We start from the raw sequence: 22,413 nt of genomic DNA, 5'->3' as shown, positions 1-22,413 counted from the left end.
CAGAGAGGATGTTAGATCTCCTAGAATTGGAGTTACAGATGGTTGATGTGAGCTGCTGAGAACTGAACTCAGGTCCTCTGCAATAGCTGTAAGGGCTTTTTGATCACTGAGAAAACTCTCTTGCTCCATATCCCTCTCAATGCTAGCGAGGCTTTGAGGGCGCGGCTGAGAATATGCCCTTATGATGTACACCCCACACCAGCACACCCATACTGAGTTACACTCACACCCACATATACTCCCTCACATCTGTCCATACCCACACCCACGCATACCTTGCATGCCTACACGGTCACACTCATCCACCTCTGTAGAATACACACACATCACATGCATACATTCTCACTCCTCCCGCATCTACACAAGCACACACACACACACACACACACACTTGTACACATCCACACGTGAAAAGACACGGTGACTAGGAAAGTCTTGAGCAGTAGGTATCTTAACATCCATAGGCCTGCACTCACCCATACCCCACACATATTCCTGCCACCTGTATCTCCCTACGTCCACATCCACACCCACTTGCTCATACCTACCTACATGCAGTCACACTTTTACCTCCACTCTTCATTCTTCACTTACACCTATTCTTACTTCTCCTACCCATATATACTATCCCTCAATACCCACTTTCTTGCACCCCCAATACTCTGACACATACGCTTACACGCATATACCTACACACACACTTTCTCACCTCAAATACTTACACTCTCAACACTACCCTCATACTCATTCTCACTCTCACAACCTCCCCCACACTTGCACCCCCATTCACACTGTCACCCGCCACACACATACAGCCCAGGCTTGCCTGGCCACCTTCGGATGGGAAAGTCCCGGGAAGGGCTCAGCAGTTCCTAGCAGACTGGTGTTAGGACCCAGGAAAAGCCAGAGTGGGACGGATATAAATAGAGGAGAACAAAGTTTGAGGCCCACTGACATCACTCTGGCTCTCCACCCAAAGCCACGGGCTGGACTCTGGGCCAACGAGGTGTGGCGGAGCTCAGCTGCAGAGGGAGGCAGCACAGACATCTCTGAGCTCCAAGCTGTGAGCTGAGCTCTGAGCTCTGGGTTGAGACAGGAGGCAAGTGCCGGCCAGTCTGCGGCCCAGCAGCAGCAGCAACAGCAGCAGCAGCAGCAGCAGCAGCAGCAGCAGCAGCAGCAGCAGCAGCAGCAGCAGCAGCCAGGAGCTTGGGGATGCTGGTGGAGCCAAGGAGGAGTGCTCACTCAACCCGACACTGCATCCAGACTCTGGGTCCCTGAAGACTCAAGTTTGGAGAGGGGAATCTCCCCAACTGAACTCAGGCACAAACTTTAGGGGACAGACTTTGTGGCTAGAGACCTGTGATGAAGATGCCCTTGTCCTCAGGAAGTTGGAGGTAGAGAGGTTCCTGGCAGGCTGTGGGAGATCCCACTGCCTGGTTCCCACCATGAGGGATCTGCCAGCACTGTCTTGCCGCTGGGCCTGGCTACTCTGGTCCTTCAGCAGCTTTCAGGTAATGCCCCGGCTGCCCAGGCAGCTGGATAACCCCTGGGCTGCCCAGGCAGCTGGGATGCGTCTTCAGAGGCTGTTCTCGCACTTACCCTGTGACCTTTCCTTACAGATGTGCGGAACCCAGCCCAGATCCCAGGAGCACCCAGGTAAGATCCCTTCCTGTTCTGATGACTGTACGCTTTGCTCCTTGCCTTTGGGATATGCCACAAACCATTAGTCGAAGCCCCAGAAAATATATTCTGCCTTTTGAGACAACAACTCTGGTGTGATGAGCGCCTTCAGGCTGCTGGTGAGGAAGCTGGCTTCTGTCCCAGCTGCCTCTTGATCCAGGTTAGGTATTGTCTTCTAATTAAGGAGACATATTAGGCAGACTCTTAATTAAAAGAGTAGGGTGTCTTTTGCTCTTTCTTGGGCCTATGTAGATCGCCACCATGGGAACTCTCCCTGGTGCCTCCAACCTCATGGTGCTGTGGGCTGTTCCTTCCAAGGGTCCTTGCCACCACGATGTGGTGCCTTCCACTTGTGCTGGACATGCACAGTGAGGGTGTGTGTAGGGGATCAGAACACTTGCCTTCGGCTGTTGTAACTCCCCCTTTTAGATGTAAAAGGGTGACACTTGTTTGGAAGTCCAAATCACAGTCCTGTTACAGATAGGAGGCTTGCCACATCTGCAGTGGGGGCGAATAGGAAGAGGCTTGCAGCCTGCTCGCGGTAGGTCCTCTGGGACTGGGGTTCTCGTTGAAGGTTAGAGCCAAAGAACCAGCATGTCTGACCCATTGCTGGGAAAGCCTGGTGGGTCACGGCGAAGAAGCCTGTGACTCAGCTCAGAGACACTGGGGTTCCCAGCAGAACTGATCAACCGAATCAGCCTGCCTCTTAACAGGGGCCCTGCCCAGCCAGTGCTCACGAGCCAACATGGTAGCCATGGTGAAGAGCAGCAGAGAGGATGAGGATCTGGAGAACATACTGAAGCTGTTTTAGGGAAAGATCTCCCTCCCTTCTGATATGGGGGGCTGCTCATACCAAAAGGCATCTTCAGTCAGTCAGACCCAGAACTGTGCAGATGGCTGGTCTGAGGAGAGAAAACATTAAGAGCCATTTGCGGAATTTGTCCTTTGTACACATGTCTGTACACACGCATACATGTCTGCACATACTTACACCTCCACTCCATACATGAACTAGCGTCCTGGACCCTGAACTTCAGTGGTGCCAATTCAGCTTTGTTCTGTGTAGATGCCTCATACCCGGCCTGATGATGGGGAGAACAAAGTCTCTTCTGGTAGAGCATCCTCAATAATGGCCCGAGGGTTCCCGGAGCCTAGGCCAGGGATCCTAGATGCCTCTCAAAGTCCCCGACTAGGCTGAGAGGGCTTCCTTCTGGTCCCCACTCTCATCCCTAGTAGCTCCTTTGTCCTTACTCCTTCTGCTTCCACTGACCACAGGGCACAGCCAAGAGACCGTCTTCCCCCTCTCCCCTCCTTCCTTTCTGTCTCCTTGCTCATCTTTTCTCTTTTCCAGTTTTCCTCCTTCCTTTCCTCTTCTCTGTTTCTGTTCCTTGTTTCTTTCATCCTCTCCACTCTACTTCCTCACCCCCTCAACTTATTTCTGTCTTTTCTTACATTTTGGACTTAGACTATGTTTGTTTGTTTGTTTGTTTGTTTTAAATAATATCCATCCCTCTCTGCAAGGCCTCTTTGAATTTCTCCTCCTATCTCCAAAGCCCAAGAAGCCCCCAAGGAGACTTTAGGAAAACCTGACCCCTGACAGGCTACCCGACCATGAGAGCCCCAGATGGGCACAGGGTTGACACATGAGCCAAGGGACTGCCCAGACACAGAGTGAGAGTCAGGGTTGGATGTCACTTGCCAAGGAAGGGAGTATCCTTCAGATTGCCCAAAGCAGCTTAAGAAGTACACAGAGCTGGCTCCCACCTGTGCAAACACACACCTGCACAACTGCCAGTCAGTGGCAATCCTGTAGCCGGAATGGTTAGTTCAAGCTCAGAGGAATGAGACGACGCCATCTGGAGGGAGTTGGGGGAACTGACACCTAGTGGGGGGTCACCTAGGAGTGACACAGAAAACTCGCCTTAGCTGTTATCCTTCATTGCTTTTTTCCGGCTTCATCCCTGTCCATATGCACAAGGCAGGACTCAGAAAACAGCCACCAACCGTCTTCCGTGCCTTGTCTGTGTAAAGACAGTGCTGACATCCTGTAAATAGAGAACCAGCTGAGGCCACCTGCATTTTCAGCTCCCCGTGTTTAGGTGTCTACCCTGACCCAGGTCACCAGGTATCTACCATGTGAGTGATCGCTTAGTTTTAGAAATCTCAAAAATGGTACGAGGTCCTTCGGAGTGCCAACACCTTCAGAGTCTCCCTGTGACTGTGACCGTGGGCTGTCATTGCCGCCGAATTCTAAGAGCTGTAGTTAGAGCCCATTTAGCTCCAAGTTTCCACTTGAGAAGGAAGCCAGGAGTGGAAGGAGGACTCCAGAGAGGGGACTCACATACACCCCAGGTCCTGGTTCATAGCCCTCTGTTCCCCAGGGTGACCTAGGAAACGCTGAGGTTGGTGGATCCAAACCCATAAATGGCATTTGTCAAGATTGCAGGCCACTTTGTAAAAGTTTATAAACATGTCCTTTTATAGATGATGTTTGCTACGAGGGACTGGAAACTTGAGAAAAATAGCAAGCTACGTCGTTACCTAGTTTCCTTCCAGGCCATGGGGACTGCCGATTCCAGGACAGCCCCAGACTTCACAGCTCTGCTTGGCATACAAAGTAGTCAACGACAGTTGTTATTTATGAAGTAGCTTACGAAGGACTTCTGTAACCACCGGGTCACAGCAGAAATATCATTCTCCGTCTTTGCTGGGCCAGCCAAAAAAATAATATATAAACCAGGTGGTGGTGGTGTACGTCTTTAATCCCAGCACTCAGGGAGGCAGAGGCAGGTGGATCTCAATGTGAGTTCGAGGCCAGACTGGTCTACAGAGTGAGTTCTAGGACAGGTAGCAACACACAGAGAAAACGCTGTCTTGAAACAAAACAAAAATACACAAATAAAAATATGTCTTCACAATGGAGCTGTTAAAAGAAAATTTTATGTGCATGCATGTTTTACCTACATGTATGTCTGTGCACCATATGTATGCCTGATGCACGTGAAAGTTAGAAAAGGACATCAGCTCCCCTGGGACTGGAGTTATACATGGTTGTGAACTGCCATGTGGGTACTGACAATCAAACCCATGTTCTTTTGCAAGAGCAGGCAGAGCTTTAACCACTGAGCCATCTCTCCAGCCCCCATAATAGAATTTTTAAAAACAATGTTTATTCCATATCAAAAACATGGAAACATAGCAAGTAGAGATTTTTCTAGGAGATGCTAGATTTATAAATATATTTTATGCATATAATTATATTCTGTGGTCATTCTATGTTTATGTTTAATTATATCTGTCTAGTTGTTTTTATACTCTATCATTCATTCTACCTATATAGTTATGTTTTTAATGACTAACATTTAAAACGGGAGGCTGCAAATGCAGAAGCCTGAATTTCACACACACACACGCACGCATACACACAGAAAGGCTGTATGTAATTTGATGCAGCAGACACATGATACAGAAGAGATGGACCCCCCTCCCTCTACCACCTTCAAAGATCAAGATGATGAGGCAGACAAAAGACCATAACTAAACATGGTCGTGGGACACCATGCTGAGAAAACAGAGCGTTGGAATCAGGAAGTTTTGCAAGAGGGAACGGAGATCCAGATTAGAAAGAGGTAGCTATGGGGGGCTGGAGAGATGACTCAGCGGTTAAGAGCCCTGACTGCTCTTCTCAAGGACCCGGGTTCAATTCCCAGCACCCACATGGTAGCTCACAACTGTCTGAAAATCCAGTTCCAGGGGATCTGACACCTTCACATCAATGCACATAAAATAAAGTTAAATAAACCATAAAAAAAGAAAGAGGTAGCTATGAAAAACACGGGGAACAGTATTGCAGACCATCGAGACAGCAGGCAACCTATTGTTTTGTGTGTCCAAGGCCAGCTACAGATGGCAGAGAGAGACCAACTTTTCCACCGCAGAGAGGCGTCCGTGGTGTCTTGGTAGCAGAGCCCAAAGGAGCGTTCCCCAAGGGATGTCCCTGACCCCATGGGAGCCAAGCTGGGAAGGGGAGAGATCAGACATGGAGGATTTGAGTGTTGATATTCAGCTCTTTCTCTCCCTCCTTCCCTCCTCCTCAAAGCAAACTGATACTAGATCGGTGGAACATTAGGTATGCGTGAAAAATGAATTCTGGCTGGGCGGTGGTGGCGCACGCCTTTAATCCCAGCACACGGGAGGCAGAGGCAGGCGGATTTCTGTGAGTTCGAGGCCAGCCTGGTCTACAAGAGCTAGTTCCAGGATAGGCTCCAAAAGCTATGGAGAAACCCTGTCTCGAAAATCAAAAAAAAAAAAAATGAATTCTGAAGAACTGGCTTACGGTTATGTTGTAGACTAAAACCTCTCTCCCACTTCTTCCTTCTTTCTGTTCTCTCACCCCCTCCTTACTCCCGTCTCTAACTTTTCTCTTGGTCACCTTCCCCCGTCTTTTGTTTTTGTTTTCTTTCTTCCTCTTCTCCCTTCCTCCTTCCCCTTCCTTCTCATTTCTCTGCCTTTCCCATGCCATTATTTTCAGCCCTCGAGGCTGTTCGCTCCCTGAGACCAGCCTGCCGTCCCTGTGGGAGTCTGAGGCAGCCATGTGACTAACTGTGACAGGCTTTTCACCTTCGCGGTTTGAAAACAGCCATATATTATCCTTTTCCATAAAAGATCGAGGCTGTCTTGCTCTTACGAAACTTCGAGGACTGTGTGGGTGATCTGACCCTGTTGGGAGTTCAAGGAGCCTGTGGGTTGGGTCTAGCCCATCTTATTAACACCACACGATTTTAATTAAAAAAAAACTGGCAATATTAGCATCGGTGAAAATTTCAAAACCCAATTTAAAACATCTGTATTTCTGACATCTTTCAAAAGCTGGCACCTTGAGTCAGCACAATTAGTAAACGCCTATCATGCCAGCACTCAGAGGCGGGAAGATTCTGAGTTCACAGTAAGCCTGGTCCACAAAGGACCTTGCCTTAAAAAATAAACAAAAATGAGCTGGATGGTGGAGCAAGTCTTTAATCCCAGTGCTGGGGAGGCAGAGGCAGGCGGATCTCTGTGAGTTCGAGGCCAGCCTGGTCTACAGAGCAAGTTCTAGGACAGACTCCATAACTAACTGAGAAACCCTGTCTTGAAAAACCAAAAATAAATAAATAAAAATTAAAAAAATAAGCAAAAATGGATGAGGTAGTTCATTGCTGGAAAGGAATAATTATCGTACTCTCAGCATTTCTTAGCTGCCTGCAGTTCTTCATCTAGGGTTGGGGCCCTGTGATAGCCCCCTTTCACACTGGCACAACTATTGTTGGCCTTGTTTGGGTCTTGTTTATGCGGCCACACTTTCAAAGAGTCATGGTGAAGGCTGCCTCGTTATTTCTAGGGCATATAGTCTCACAGCAGATTTCTTGGCCTCTGGCCCTTGGAAACCCCTACCTTTGCCTTCTGAGATGCTCTCTGATGTTCCTTGCCAGAGCTGTATAGTAGATACATCCACTGGACCTTGGTACCCGTGATCGCTTGCTCTATGTTCTATGGATTTTGACTAATTAGGGGTGATCTGTAATGGTCTCAAAGAGAAGTTTCTTTAAAGAGTGCTGAGATTTACACTTTATCGAATACAAAATGGGAGACCTGGTGATACCAGGTGAACCTTCCCACAGTGTGACACCGGTCTAGTCTAGGACCAGAGAGGCTGGCTGCCCTCTCCTGATTTTATTTTCCTGCTCCGAGGCTGGCCACGGCTCGGAGTAGGCTGCTCTGTCCTCTGCTCTAGCTCCTGTGTCCAGCCATCTCACTCATTAACAACCTAGAATGCCGTCCTTCCAGGGATCACCTGGCCCCACCCCCTTTCTCTTAAGCAGCCTGTCCCCCGACTTCGTATGTGTAGACAGATTCATGCTGTAGTCAGAGGACAAGGGGAGAGGCGTGGGTGCTTTGTCTTGCCTTGGGGTTCGTGCCAACACTATGGTGACAACGTGCTCAGCTCAAACCTTTCTCCCCATCTCCTTTGCATGGGCTTGTTTTGGGGTGACTCCACACTTTCAGTGGTCAGTCTTTCTGCCCAGAACTGGCTGTAGCTATGTTCACTAGAGATGGCAGAAAGGACACTGTGTCTGCGTAGCTTAGTGGCAGAGGTGGATTCTGAAGACCCAAAAGTTGGTCTTCGCCAATAGATGTTCTTTCTGTTTCTGATTTTTTTTCCCCCCGCATGAATCAAATAACAAGCCCTGGAGGGTTTTTAAAACCGAATATCTTCAGCTTCTGGGGTTAAAAATAAAAATTGACGTTGAAAACGAAAGCTTTGGATTTTTGCCTTTCCGAGTCCGGCCTTCCCCAGCTGGAGACTGCCCGGCACTGCTTCCTGGCTGCATGCAGGATTAGGCCTTGATTAATTTCCTAAGGCCCCAGTGGAGGACTTTTTCTGTTTTTGGCTTGCATTTGGGAGTTGTGTGGGAACACAAAAGGGAAAGGGGAAAACCGTGAAGGTTAATGTTTCCAATTCAACAGAATTCAGAACCATCCAGGAGGCAAATCTCTGAGCATGCGTGTGGAGAATTTTCTAGATTGAGTTGATTGAGGTAGGAAAACTCACTGTTGTAGTTTGATTGCCCTGGCTGTGATGAAACACTTTCACCGAAAGCAACGGTGAGGGGAGAAAGGGTTTATCTGGCTTAACCAGATAAACTGTGACTATAATTATATATTCATCTATAGAAGATTATAAACACAGATAAAATCATTTAACTGTGGCTCCCAGGTCACAGTCCCTCATTGAGGGAAGTCAGAGCAGGAATTCAAGAAGAGACTGAAGAAGAAATCGTGGAGGACCCTGGCTTGTTCTTTGGCTCACTCTCAGTTATCTTTCTTAGACAACCTAGTGAATGGTGCTACCCACAGTGAGCTGGGCCCTCCTATATAAATTAGCAATTAAGATATGTCCCCGCCCCCCAGACATGCCCAATCTTATCTAAACAATTCATCCGTTGAGGCTTTTCTCTCAGAGGACTCCAGGCTGTGTCAAGTTGATAGAGCTAACTGGAACACTACCTATAAATGTAGGCAGTGCCATCCTATGGTTAGGGATCCTACACGACCCGGAAGGAGAAAGCGAGCCGAGAGCCAGCGTCCGTTCACTTCTCGCGGCTTTCTGACTGGGGCCGAGCTGCTCAAGCTCCGCCATGCTGAACTGTGAGCCTGCAGAAAATCCTTCCTGGAGTTGCTTCCCGCAGGACATTTGATCACAGCAGCACGTAAAGTAGTCAAGACCCAAACTGGCACATGGAGCAATCTGAGGTTCAAGAGATGAGGTGTGAAAGTACTTTAGCTGTCTTCTAGGATTATCATGTCAACGCAGCCCCAAGATGACGCCCACCCCCACCCCCGATTTTGAAGGTTGGATTTAGCAGTGTTTTGCCAAGGAAGGCAGGTCAGAGGCTTGGAAAACAGGACGTGCTAACAATGTGACTCTTCCTTCTCTTCTTTTTCTTTTTTCTTTCTTTCTTTCTTTCTTTCTTTCTTTCTTTCTTTCTTTCTTTCTTTCTTTCTTTCTTTCTTTTGTGTGTGTGTGTGTGGCAATGTTTCTCTACATATCCCTGGCTGTCCTGGAACTCACTATATAGATCAAGCTGGCCTCAAACTCACAGAGATCCACCTACCTCTGCCTCTCGAGTGCTGGAATTGAAGGTTGTGTGCCACAATGCCTGGTTATCACTTCGATATATGTATTTAAAATTTATTTATTTTAGTTTTTTGAGACAGATTCTTACTCCGTAGACTAGGCTGACCTGAACTCATTGTCTCCCCAACTCACCTTTCCTAGCGCCGGAATTGAAGATTTGAAGATCTGTATTACTGTATTTGGTTAAATTATTTTTATTGCTTATTATTTTAATCAGCTTTTCTTTTACACTTATCTATTATTTGTGTGTGTATGTGTGTGTGCGCATGTCACAGTGTGTGTGCATGTCACAGTGTGTGTGTGTGTGCATGTCACAGTGTGTAGCTGTGTGTGTGTGTGTGCACGTCACAGTGTGTGCTTGAGGTCAGAGGACAACTTGAAGCAGTTGGTTCTCTCCTACCACCTTGTGGATCCAGCAGGCGAACTCAGGGTGGCAGACGTGGTGGCACACTTTCTGAGTCAATTCACTGACCCGCCTTATTATGAACTGGTTCATAAGAACACAGAACCTGGGGTGTTAAAGGTACACACGTCTTCTCTTGGTGTGGCCACACACTGTGAGATCGGGGTAGACTTCCATCTCCACAGACATTTATCACCCTTCATGGTAAAGACGTTCAAACTCCCTTCTTTCAGCTTTTTTTATTTGTGCTGTTTTTCTGAGACAAGGTTTCAATGCAGCCCATGCTGGCCTCAAACCCGTGAGCCTCCTGCCTCAGCTTCCTGAGAATTAGACTGATTTCTGCTAACCTTTGAGATTCATGGGTCATGGCTGCTCTCCGTAGTCAATCTCCCGTGCAACAGAATATCAGAACTTCCTACCCTGTCTAGCTACAATGTGTTAGAAATTGTTAAGAGTGTGTGTGCATGCATATGTGTGTGTATATGTGTGTGTGCATGCATATGTGTGTGTGTGTGTGTGCATGCATATGTATGTGTGTGTGTGTGTATTGGAGGAGTCAATTTTCTCCTTTCACTGTGGGATCGGGAATTGAGCTTAGATTAACTGGCTTGCCTAGAAAGCACTTTTACCCACTGACCTGTCTTGCCAACCTGGTGAGTTTTTTGTTTGTCTGGTTTAGTTTTTGTTGTTTTTGCTTCTCCCTAACAATACCAATTAAAGAACATTGTAAGCCCACTATAGTCTCACACATGGATAATTCTAGTACTTGGGAGGTAGAGGCAGGAGGATGTCAGGTTTGAGGCCAGCTTGGGCTAACAAGTGAGCACACCCATTGTCAACAAACAAACAAAACTACAAAACATTACAGGAACCAAGTGTGTGTGTGTATGTGTGTGTGTGTATTTTGCTGGGTCTAGAGCCCAAGGGTTTTCACACGCTAGACAAGCATTCTACCAGCAAGCTATAGAGCCAGCTCTTCTGAGCACCACTCTGATGTCAACCCATGCATGCCATTCTTCGCTGTTTCTTCGGCTGCACACCAGCTAACTCCACATACGCTCTGATTATTTAGTCAACTCTCCGCGGATGAGCATCCAGGCTGCTCTCTGGTTTTCGGCCCTGTGGGAACATTCCACAGAGAATACTTTGTGTACAGGTCTTTGATCGTACATTTGAGAGCCTCCGGAGTTAAATTCCTGGGAGTAGAGTTACACCAGAGAAAAAGTGCCCTTAACCTCTGCATCAGCTTAGCCAAATTGTCCTCCGGAAAGGCTGACCTGACACTGACTCCCTCTAAATCTCTGTCAGAACCGATAGGCTTCAAACATCTGGCTTCTTGGTTGCCATTCCAACAGAAGAAGTCCGGCTGGGAGGGTGAGCTGCTTTATAATGTTTTTCTTTCTTTTTCCTTCAACTGTCTTACTGCACCTAAGCTTTCTGTTGATTTCCTCTTCATTGATAGGTTTTCTTTCTCTTTCTCCTTCCTTCCTTCCTTCCTTCCTTCCTTCCTTCCTTCCTCCCTCCCTCCCTCCCTCCCTCCCTCCCTCCCTCCCTCTCTCTCTCCCTTCCTCCTCCCTCTTCCTTCCTTCTTCCCCCCTTCTTTCTTTTCTGTCTGAGGATTGAATCCAGGCCCTCACACATATTAGTTGAACATTTTACCACTGAACCATATTCCTAGCCCACAGGAATTTTATTAATATAGTAAATTGAATACATCTAAAAAAAAGAAATTGAGTTTCTATCATATATACTTCATGAATGTTGCCTCATGGTTTGATTCTGTTTATTTCCTGCATAGAAATTTTCAAAATCAGCTAAATGTAAAACCTTAGAAAGTTTCTATTTATTTATGTATTTATTTGAATCAGGGTCTCAAGCAGCAGGTTGACCTAGAACTCACTATATCATGGAGGTTGGCTCTGAACTTCTAATCCTTCCACCTCACAAGAGGGAGGGAAGGATACGTTGGAGCTGGGATGATGGAGATGAGGGAGCACTGGTGGGGTGATGGGGATGAGGGAGCACTGGTGGGGTGATGGGGATGAGGGAGGACTGGTGGGGTGATGGAGATGAGGGAGCACTGGGTAGTTCACTAATGACTACTTCAAAATGTTATTTTTGAAGAGCAGAGCGAGTTCCCTAAACCCTTAATTGCATATGGGCACAAGGCACAGGTCACTGTACCTGGCTCACCTGTTTCTTTTTAGACAGGGTCTCACTATGTAGCCCAGGCTGGCCTCGAACACAGAGGTCCCCTTACCTCTACCTCCCAAACTGAGATTAAAGCCACACCCCACCCCACCCAGCCTCCAGATCAGCTTTTGTGTTACACTCACCCTCGGAACCATCTGAAGTATGAGCTGAGATCTTATGTTTTTCCCAGACGCCTAACTGACTTCAGTACCTGTGGTGAACAAATCTTTGATGCCACTTTTACCACTAGCCAACTGCCTATATGTAGTGGCGCCACCTGTGGCCTCTCCTCCCACTGAACATCTGCCTACACAAGTGGTACCCAATGTCCCCTTATTGCAACCTCTAGGCTTGTCCCCAGCTCTGCTCATGACCCCTGCTGTCCCCAGCATCCTCCAGTACTCGCCCCTCCCATACCAGGTCTCTTATTTATTCTTGGCTATAGCTATTCTTGTTTACTTTTTTTTTTTTATTTTTATGTTTTGCTGTGAGTGTGTATGTGTGCACGCTCTTGCGCATGCAGGCATGCAGAGTCTCAAAATCTCTCACTGAGCCTGAAGCTCATGTTTTTGCTAACCTGGCAGGTCTATGAGCTCCCAGGATCCCCTAGACTCTGTCTGCCTCACCAGCACTGGGATCATAAGCATTTACTACCACACCTGGTTTCACGTGAGTCTGGGGACAGAACGCAGGTACTCACGCCTGTGTGGTAAGCAGCTTGTCCTGGGGCTGTCTCCCCAGTCCTCCAGCAGGAATTCTGGCTTCTCTTTACAAACAGGGGAAGAATGTGCTATCTTGCAGGTTACTGCTAAAAGACACAGGGGAGTGTTTGTTAAGGGCCTCTGTGATGCCTGACACGACATTGGGGTTATCATCTCCCCCCCCTGCAAAGTCATTTTAAACCTTGTTTCAGTCTGTGGTCCAATTATTTCAGACGTCGCCTCTACAGCCACTCCAGGTAATAGTACAATAATGGGCATTTTTACCTTTCCCGACACTAATGGGCAGCTCCTAGCCCTGGACCCACACACGGATGGGGCTTTTGTTTTCTTGAGTTAGGAGGTGTTGTTCCTCCCTATTTGTCCTGCTCTGTCCAATTAGGAAACTAGCCATTGATTTCTAATTTGAAGTGGTGGTTTTTGTTTAACCAGGAGCGTGTATTGAATTTTTCTTAATGCCTTTTCAGCCAGATCTGTGGCCATCATGACAATTTTACTCTTTCTCCATCTCCGAGAGCTTGGGTCACACACAGCTCTTATCTTCAGTTCCTTCCTCCCTAATTGTGGTGTAAACTTTTTGGTCCTTTCTCTGCAGGGTTTGCGGTCTTGGCTTCTGCTTCTCATTACTGGCCTTTGGAAAATGTGGATGGGATTCTTGAACTTCAGGACACAACTGGAGGTAGACAAGGGTGGTGAGCATGCCTGCAGTGTGGGATAGCGCCCCCCAGGGGTGTAGGGAGGTGAGAATGTCTGAAGTGCGGGGATAGCGCCTCCTATTGGCATAGGGAGGTAAGAAATGTCAGAGTGTGGGGATAGCGCCCCCCCCCAGGTGCGTAGGGAGGTGGGCATGCCTGCAGTGTGGGGATAGCGCCCTCTAGGGGCTTAGGGAGGTGGGCATGCCTGCAGTGTGGGGATAGTGCCTCCCAGGAGCTAGAACATCTGGGGAGAGAGAAAGACTCTCTAGATGCCCCAGGACACGTTGGAGCTGTAGGGATGGAGATGAGTGAACAACTCATGGTCACTGCAAAGTGTCTAATGAGAACATTTATACATTATTATGGTAGTAGGGCAGGGCTTCCTAAGCCTTAATTAACGTAGAACCCTCTGCTGTGGAGTGAGTCTGGGTACCTGTTTATGGGAGGACAGAGCTGACTTGCCACAGCAAGCCCATGTATGGATCCTGATGAACGGTCACAGACTCCCTTGTTTTAAGGTCACCGTTTCACAAAGCAAGGTGTCCCCTGTCTACCAAGCAGCTGTCCACACACTGGCCAATGTTCCCTAAGATGCTCTTCCTGGTGCTAACTCCGCAGGAGGTGTCAGGGTCTCTGTCTCGCTGAGCTCAGACACTAATATTGGAGGAACCCAGGGCAGTTGTGAGCATGTCCATTCCAGCAAGAACCCGTTCTTGGAAAGCACTGATTCAGAATAAGTTCTGGAGGTCTTTTACTTTATGTTGATAAACCCATTGCTCCAAGGATGTCAAGTGTGGACACACACACACACACACATGATGTTGTTCTGGATAGACACAGGTTCTCGTGCAGTGCATCCAGAGCACTGTTGTTGGGCATGCTGTCCACCTCAGATCCCTGGCCTCTTCCCCATCGATGTGACGCCAGTACGGTGGGAAGCTGTCACAGAGGTTTTAAAATGTCTCCCTAAAATGCTGGAGTCCAGGGGCGGGCTGAGATAGTCTAGTGAATAAAGACGCTTGCTGCCAAGCCTCATGACTTGAGTTCAATTCTCGGGGCCTACATGGTAGAAGAATTGAATCCTGAAGATTAGCCTCTGATCTCTACTTATGCTTCCTGGCATACATAAGCCCCTTTCTCTAAACTAAAAAAAGAGTTGACAACATGGGTTAGTGGATAAAGGTGCTTGCTCTTAAGACTCAGCCTGAGTTCAGTCTCTAGGACCCACATGATGGAGAGGAGAATACACTCTCCTCAGGTTGTCCTCTGACATCTCCATACATGCTGTGTCATATAAGCACGTGTATGTGCATGTGTGCACATGAACATACAACAGATCAATGTATATTTTAAAAAACAAAATAAAATAAGTGATTTTTAAAATTAAGAGTAAAAATTAAAAATACACATGCATATAGAACAGATAAATGTATATTTTGAAAAACAAAAAATAAATAATATTTTGTTTTAAATTAAAAGTAAACAAAAACAAAAAAAACCTTCCAAGTCTAAAAGCACCAGCTGGGGTCTTAGAGCTGGTGGCGGGTGTGGTCTTTGCAATGGACTTGGTCTGACCACACTGCTCCTCCATCCTTCATGGGCCCTCCCAGGTGGTAGGGTGCTGGTGGCCCCTACCGACTGTATGGCAGCCAAAAAATTTTTCCACTCTGCTGTAGTAAGGGCAAGAGCATCCTGTGCTAGCTGGTGTCTTGGATCGGGGGAAACAGACCATCGGCCTTTGTCATAATCTCAATTTCTTGTCTGGAAGTCCTTATTTTGAAACCCCTGAGAGGCAATCACCTGACCAAGTGGAAGAGCATTTTTCGGGCCCCCAGGGTCCTCATTCCTGGCATTTTCACCCCATCTCCCCATCTTGGCTCACAGCTGCTGATTAAGTCGGTAGCTTATGGTTTTCTGAAGTCCCATAATCACTCAGGCACACGGCAGGAACTGAGTGTTTTGACTTCTGGTGAAATTCTCAATGCTTCCGTGTCTGTCCCCACGCTGTGCGATGTGGCGCTGGCACTGTGGCTTCCTGTGGGAGTTCCCTCGGCAGTCTGTGTTGCTGAGCAGGTGTGTGCCATCCTGAGAGCAGGTCCCCAGGATGAGGAGACAAGCTGGGATCTACCAGCACCTCTCAAGGCTGGGGACAGCTGAAAGGCTCTGGATACGACTTCCTGGATGCTCAAACCTTTTGCCTGAGGCCAAACCCTCTGTTGTCTTGTCTGTTGCCATCTCACGCAGATGTTTGTCTCTCATTGGTCCCCCATATCACCACCATTCCTCCTTCTGTTACCACTGCTTCACAAATGGCTGAGTTCAACTCGACATCTCTCAACGACGCATCTGTGTGGGACTGGGGGCCAGCAAATTGAGGCATTTATCTCCTTGATTGTGGCCAAGGCCAGCAGTGGCCCGACTCAGGGCTCCACTGGAACTGGTTATGGAGTCTGCTGAAGAAACCTGTGGGCAGAGGAGGAGGAGGAGGGAAGGAGGAACCCTTTCCATATGTGTCGGGGTGAGAGATGCGCTGTTTCTGTTTGTGTCTCATGTCACTCATGTGTTGTCTTCTCTTTTGTCATTTCACCCAGCGTTGCGAACCCACAACCTCACTGTGCCTCCCTCCCACAATGCTACCTTTGTCTTTACCAATGACTCTGCCTACTCCAACTTCTCTGCGACCGTAGGTGAGCACCGGTGCTGGGTCCTGTCTAATTTGGAGCCCACTGGAGTCAAGGACCAGAATGATCTGGTTCTGTAGGACTCATTTGGCTGGTAAAGGAGTGGTGGCCAGGTGCAAGTGATGGGCAGCAAGAGAGATGCTGGGAGAAGCCACACCAGCCTCTGGCTTAGGAAGCCTCCCTGATGGCTGTGTCCGGAAGGGGTGGAGGTTCTTCCACGTTGCCAGGCTCTTTTGAATCAGTCACTTGATCTCAGAATCAAAACCAAACATGGCCCAGATCTTTCCTAAGCAAGGACAGCAGATTCCTGCCCCCACTCTTTTTGGAGACAAGGTATATGTAGCCCAGACTGGCCTCAAATTCTCTGTGTAGCCAAGGATGAACTTAAAACTCCTGCTTCTCCCCAGGGCTAGGATTCTAGCTGTATCCCACCATGCTTGGAAGAAACTGGAGTCTGGAATATATTGTGTTCTTTGTGGGATGGGGCTGGGGGAGTCTCACCCTACCCATTTTATGGAAACTGCAAACTGATTTTTAAAAACTCATCCAAAACCTGGTCTCGCAAACATCCCATCAGCATTTCTGCAGCTGTATTCTGAAAACTCTTTAGGAGCCGTTTTAGAAGACACGCCCACTTGAGTCAGCCAATTGTCAGTTAACCCAGAGCCTGTGATTCCCTTGAGCTCAGAGCTGATGGACAGCAGTGACGGTGGCGAGCGTCTGACGGGCGCAGAAAGCCTGTTTGGACTGTGTACGCCTCTCTGTCTTTTCTTAGCACATATTCCGATTTCTCGCTCCATTGTGGGCTGTTTGCCATCTCTAAATGATTTTACTAAGCAAGCAGTCTGGTTCTTGGGCCCGTGAAGTCTGGCTCAGCTGTCTGGTGGGTAGTTATCCATTTAGTGAAGTAAGATATAGCCCTCCCATGGCAGCCAACAGGATAAGTAGAACCAGAGTTTAAACAACGAGGCCCTTGCGTGGAGGTCCACGTGACAGGGAGGGTTGCATCTAGCCAGTGGTCCGTGTGAGCAGAGTTCCCAGATCTCGGGTGCACACTTGGCCAGTAGCCAGAAGGGTGTACACTCTCACTTTCCTGTTGGTACACAGGTTGGGCAGTCTCTGCCTAGGGGAGCACACTACCAATAGTTTCTACAGTCTTTGCTTATCTAGCGATAAAGCAGCCACCTTCCTTTTCCTCTGGGACACACCAGCCGCGGCATATGCCAAAATAAGGTAGCTGAGTGAGCTGTGTTGGAGACAGGGGTTTGTGGCTCTCTGGGATTGGCAGACCCTTCAGCGACCTTCCGAATAGGGCTGTGGTTTCTCCTGGGTCTGGACCTGGCTCTAAAGCTGAGGGATGCCTATACGGAGGACTGAGATGCTTCAGTGAGTAACCAGTCCGACCAGAATGCAGCTGTGGCCTCACACTTAAGTAATGAGAGTGCTCCATTCAGAAAGCTCAGCGCGAGGCAGAGTGGGAGGGACCCTGATAGCGGCAGCGTGAGTGGCATTTAGGGTTCGACTGTTGGCAAATATGCCAGCTACAATATTTCTATATTTAAGATATAGGTTATGCTGACCTGACATTAATAGAAGGGTAGTAATTTATTCCCTAACACTTTAAACCTATGAATCATTCACACTCTCTCCATCAATAATTAAATATTAGTGAATGTGATTGCTATCCGGGAACACACTGGGTGACATTATAAATGCATCATGGAGGAGGATAACACTGGGAACTCATTTGTAAGGTGCTTGTATGTCTGACAGGTGTGTTTAGTCTTCTGGTGGCGATAGGGTAACTGACGATGTCCGTTTCCTTCCTTAGATATCATGGAAGGGAAGGTCAGCAAAGGTATTTACCTCAAGGAGGAGAAGGGGGTGACATTCCTCTACTACGGCAGCTACAAGTCATCCTGTATCAGCAACCCGGCCCAGTGTGGACCTGAGGGTGAGTTGAGGCTGGGGTGTCCGCTACCCTGCTAACGGCACATGTGAACAGTGTGTGTGTGTGTGTGTGTGTGTGCGCGCGCGTGTGTGCATGCATGTATGCGTGTGCACTCAGTAAATGTGCCCATGCTCCAGAGGACATCAGGAGTCCTGTTCTATTACTCTCTGCCTTTTCCACTGAGATGGAGTCTCTCATTGACCCTGGAACTAGGCTGATGGCCCTAGCAATCCTCTTGAAATCCCCACCATAGCATTGGGGTTATAGGTGAGCATTGCCATACTTGGCTTTTCTTTTTGTATGTGGGTTCTAGACATCTGAACTCGGGTCCTTATGCTTGTGCGGTGGGCATCATTCCCTCCTGAATCACGCCTTCAGCCTAAGAGGACAGGCTTCTTATCAACCGCAATGTGTGCAAAATGTCAGATGCAAGGTGGAGGGAGGGCGAGGGGAAGGGATGCAGCCACTCGAATGCGGTCTCCGGTCCTGGAGACCGAAATTTAGTCTGGAGACGTCGCCCTCCAGAGCCAGGAGGTCAAAATACTGAACCTTGCAGAGGAATGGGGAACATCTTGCTTTAGAACACAGCCACGGAGATGGATGTCACTCAGGCTGGGATGGGGCCCGGCACTTGTGGGAAGGAAATTGATGGTTCACAGTGTTATTTCTGGATCTGGGATGTTGATGACAGGTCAGGCCTGGCAGAGCAGGGTGTGCCTGTTAACCCCCAAACTGGGCTCACTTCTTATGTGTTCACTGAGGGTGGTTGGATGGTGGCTTGGCCTCTCCCAACCTATGACCTGTGGCTGGAGCTCATGACAGGTGTGTCAGAGAGAAGGCAGACCCCACTGCTTTCCTTGGAGTCTGGGCCACATTTGAATCCTTTGGGGACATCACCCTCTGCCATCCAAGACAACTTCATGTCCTTTTCCTCCTGTCCTTTTCACAACCTATTCATCCAGTTAGTGCTCCCTGCAAGGGCATGGGTGTGGGGCCATCCACCAGAGGATGGGAACCTGCCAGTGGCCACAGTCCTAAAGAAAACCGATTCCTCCTCAAGCAGTCAAATCTGTCAATCGTGCCTGGGAGTGGGCCCTCATGAGCCCCTCCCCAGCTCACGTCGGAACGTTGACTGACTTGACATTGACAGTGACCACAGCTGGTGTGGGCTTGTGACGGCAACAGCCACGTCATGTCCAGAAGACAGCCTTTCACAACACCCCTCCCCAGCCTCCATCTCTTATACTCTTCTGTTCTGTGATGGTCCCCGTGCCTTGGAAGGATTGACTTAGATGTTCCATTTAGCAATGATAACTCAGTAATCACATATTCTCAACACTTTGAACAGTTACGAATCTCGGCATGAGCCTCTGCGAAACGAAGCTCCTCTGACCGAGGTTGACAGGAGCACTGATCCATGGATCTAAAGAGAAATATTTAGAAGGTGATAACATGTCCATTTATCAAAGCAGCAATAGTAGATTCCCCACAAAAGTCTATGGCCTCTTCAACCACATATTGTTGACCAAGTTTACAGTACCAGGCATGACCTTCTTCCCGGGAACAGGTTCCAATCCCATTAAAAGGTGGTTGGTTACTTCATGACAGTCACGCCGCTGGTATGACAGTGGGCACACCTCGCCCGGCAGGTCGGTATTTTATCATGCAGGATCCAGCCATGCATGAAATTGAGGATGACTTTGCTTTCCCAGTGGGCTGCGTAACGCCTTCCAGCGCTGTGAAAGCTAACCAGGAAATAAGCGCGTGGGTCAGTCCTAGCTTGATTTCCCTCCGTCCCGCCACCAGAGCCTGTGGTGTCTTCGGCTCTGTGGTAGGGAACCACGAACAATGGCAGGAGCCTGTGTTGCTCCAGGAGTCTCTGGCCATCAGGAATCTCTCTGACCAAGAAATAACTGTAAGGAGGTGTTCATGCCTGGCACTGAGATTTTCATTTCAGAACCGGTAACTTCTGAAAGCCTCGTTGTTCACTTATGCGGGGCACTTAAGTTTGAATTCCTTTTTAAAAATATTTTCTATTTTAAGTAGCTAACAAAGTAGTGATTTTCCACAAGCGTTTTTCACATCTCTTTGGTCTTGGTTAATTCACCCCCAGTTTCATTCTCTCTCATCCTGTGGCCCCATTCCCTCTTAACCCTTTAACCCCCAGGAGTTCCCACCTGTTCGTAGCCCAGCTGTTCAATGTCCTCTCACACCTTCAGGCCTCTCCTCCTCCCCTTCTCGTGGGTCCTTTCTGGCTTCTCTATGGGCATTCAAAATTAAACTCACAAATCTAGAAATTCAAAGCTAGGATCTGCGTATGAGAAAGGACACACGAGACATTATGTCTTTCTACACTGGGGTGATCTCACTTACTATAATATTTTCCGGTTCCGCCCATTCTCATGCAAATTTCATGATTTCATTCTTTTTTTTCTCAACAGCTGAATAAAATTCAGTTGTGTAAAGGTACAACCCTCTCATTATCCATCCAGCCATTGATGGACACCCAGGATGGTTCCATTTCCTGGCTATTGTGTCTCTGCGGTAGGGTCTGGGGTCCGATGGGTAGTTATGCCCAGAGGTGGTATAATTAGGTCACTGGGTAGTCCTATTTTTAGCTTTATGAGAAACGGTGGAGCAATTTTAAGGTCAAAGTGTCAGAGTTTTGTTGCTTGCTAAACTACAGTTGAGCTGGTCCCCAGTTCAAACATCCATTAAAACGTACAAGGCTATTTTCTCTCTCTTTCTTTTCACTTTGCTTTCTTTCATGACAAGAATTATAGGAATGCGCTTCACACATGGTTTTATGCAGTGCCGGAACTCAAACTCAGGGCTTCATGCATGAGTTTGCTGGCCTTCATGCTAGGCCAGCGTTCTACTAACTGAGACACACATGGTACCCAGAGCATCAGCCTCAGGCAGCAAGCAGTCTGTGCTCCTTCAGTTCACGGAGCACCCATGTGGGGAAGCTGAGAGTCGGAAGGGCCTCTCCGCGGACCTAGGGATCTGCCTGCAGACCTGGGGCTCTGCTCCACACTGCCTTTGCTTGCCAAGTGCCTCTGCCTCAGACTTCCTGCCCCTGTGTGGCAAATCCTCCATAGAGGACATGGCGATTGATGGTGGAATACTGTCACATCTCCTTCCTGGTCTCTGTCACGATGTGTGTGGGAGATTCTGCCTGGACCGCCACTGGTTCTCCGAGTTCAGCACTAGGCTGTATTCATGGTGCATTTATTGAGCAGGCACAGCCGGTCTGGATGCCTCATTGGTGTTTCTGTCTAACTCGATACATCCCTGACAAGGGGCCATGGAGAGATTAGGATTTACTGATCCTAACCAGAGCAAACTATGGAACCAATGTGCTGATGTGCTGTGCTTATTTCTTTCCCCTTCAGACTTCCTTCTCTGTGTTGATGATCTGCGCCTTTGACAGGTGCTCTTGTGGGCACATTGCGAATCTTCCCAGTCCGTGGAGACGCAGACTGATATTTCAATGAGGGCTTCCGCAGCCAACTTTGCAGGTTGGCTGAGCTAAAATGAGCGGCTTCGCCAGCAGAGTTCACGACCCACTTTCCCCTTGTCCCTGTCCAACACTATGCTGAATTTTTAATTTTTATTCTTATTACCTAACACCGTATTGAATTTTTTATTTTTATTTCTCTTCCTGGGGAAGAGGCACATTTGGCAGAGGCGGCATCATTTTGTGTTTTGAGATGAGTGAAAGGAATTTTTTTTAAGCAGCAGCATTTTGGGGGTGAGTGGGGAGAAATGACTCGCACAAGTGAGATTCTTTTCAAGACAGAAATTCCACAATGCATCTTGTTCATTTCCATGTGGAACTGGTTGTTTCTGAGTACAGCAGAGGTGGGTGGGGGAGGGAGAGCCTGGTGGAGGAAGGACAGGAGGGAGTCATCTAAGTCCCCTCCTCCACAACCAGGGTGGCCTGGACCTGCACCCCCAGCCTCTGCACTGCTTCTCACCAGCACCCTATCCTGGTGTTGGAGACCTCCCAGGCTGACTTTCCTCAGCAGTCCAGGGATGCCCCTTAGACCTGGATTCTACTCAGAGCTCCCAGAGCCCCAGAGAGGACTGGGACCTTCCTAGCGTTTGGAGGTTCTTAAAAAACAACAGAGCTTAGTTTTGAGCCAGACATAGTGACATATACCTTTAATTCCAGTACTCGGGAGGCAGAGGCAGGTGGATTTCTGTGAGTCTATGAGCCTGAGGTCAGCCTTGCCTACATAGTGAGTTCCAGGACAGCCAAGGCTACAAAAAGAAGCCAAAAAATCCTTTATCTATCTATGTGTCTGTCTGCCTATCACCTATCTGTTTATGCACATATCTACATATGATATATATTATATGTAGATATGAATGCACATAATTCCATGGCTGGCACATTAGGCAAGTGCTCTA

The 22,413-nt window shown here is 48.2% G+C and overlaps 1 protein-coding gene across 2 annotated transcripts in view; it reads left to right on the top strand.

The window, feature by feature from the left end:
- Window positions 1-978: 978 nt before the first annotated feature.
- Window positions 979-22,413, top strand: part of Adgrd1 (adhesion G protein-coupled receptor D1) — a 113,162-nt gene continuing 91,727 nt past the window's right edge. Inside the window, exons 1-5 of one of the 2 annotated variants that reach the window (XM_057765958.1) lie at window positions 979-1,511; window positions 1,620-1,656; window positions 13,266-13,349; window positions 15,957-16,052; window positions 17,878-18,000. In XM_057765958.1, the coding sequence (XP_057621941.1) occupies window positions 1,446-1,511; window positions 1,620-1,656; window positions 13,266-13,349; window positions 15,957-16,052; window positions 17,878-18,000 (406 nt within the window). In that variant the 5' untranslated portion in view covers window positions 979-1,445. The remainder of the gene's footprint in view (window positions 1,512-1,619; window positions 1,657-13,265; window positions 13,350-15,956; window positions 16,053-17,877; window positions 18,001-22,413) is intronic. The other variant, XM_057765957.1, reaches the window with a different exon arrangement.

Source organism: Chionomys nivalis, chromosome 3, assembly GCF_950005125.1.
Source record: "Chionomys nivalis chromosome 3, mChiNiv1.1, whole genome shotgun sequence".
Classification (NCBI taxonomy): Eukaryota; Metazoa; Chordata; class Mammalia; order Rodentia; family Cricetidae; genus Chionomys; species Chionomys nivalis.
Note: the sequence above shows the minus strand (reverse complement) of the source record. Positions and strands in the feature narration are given on the sequence as shown.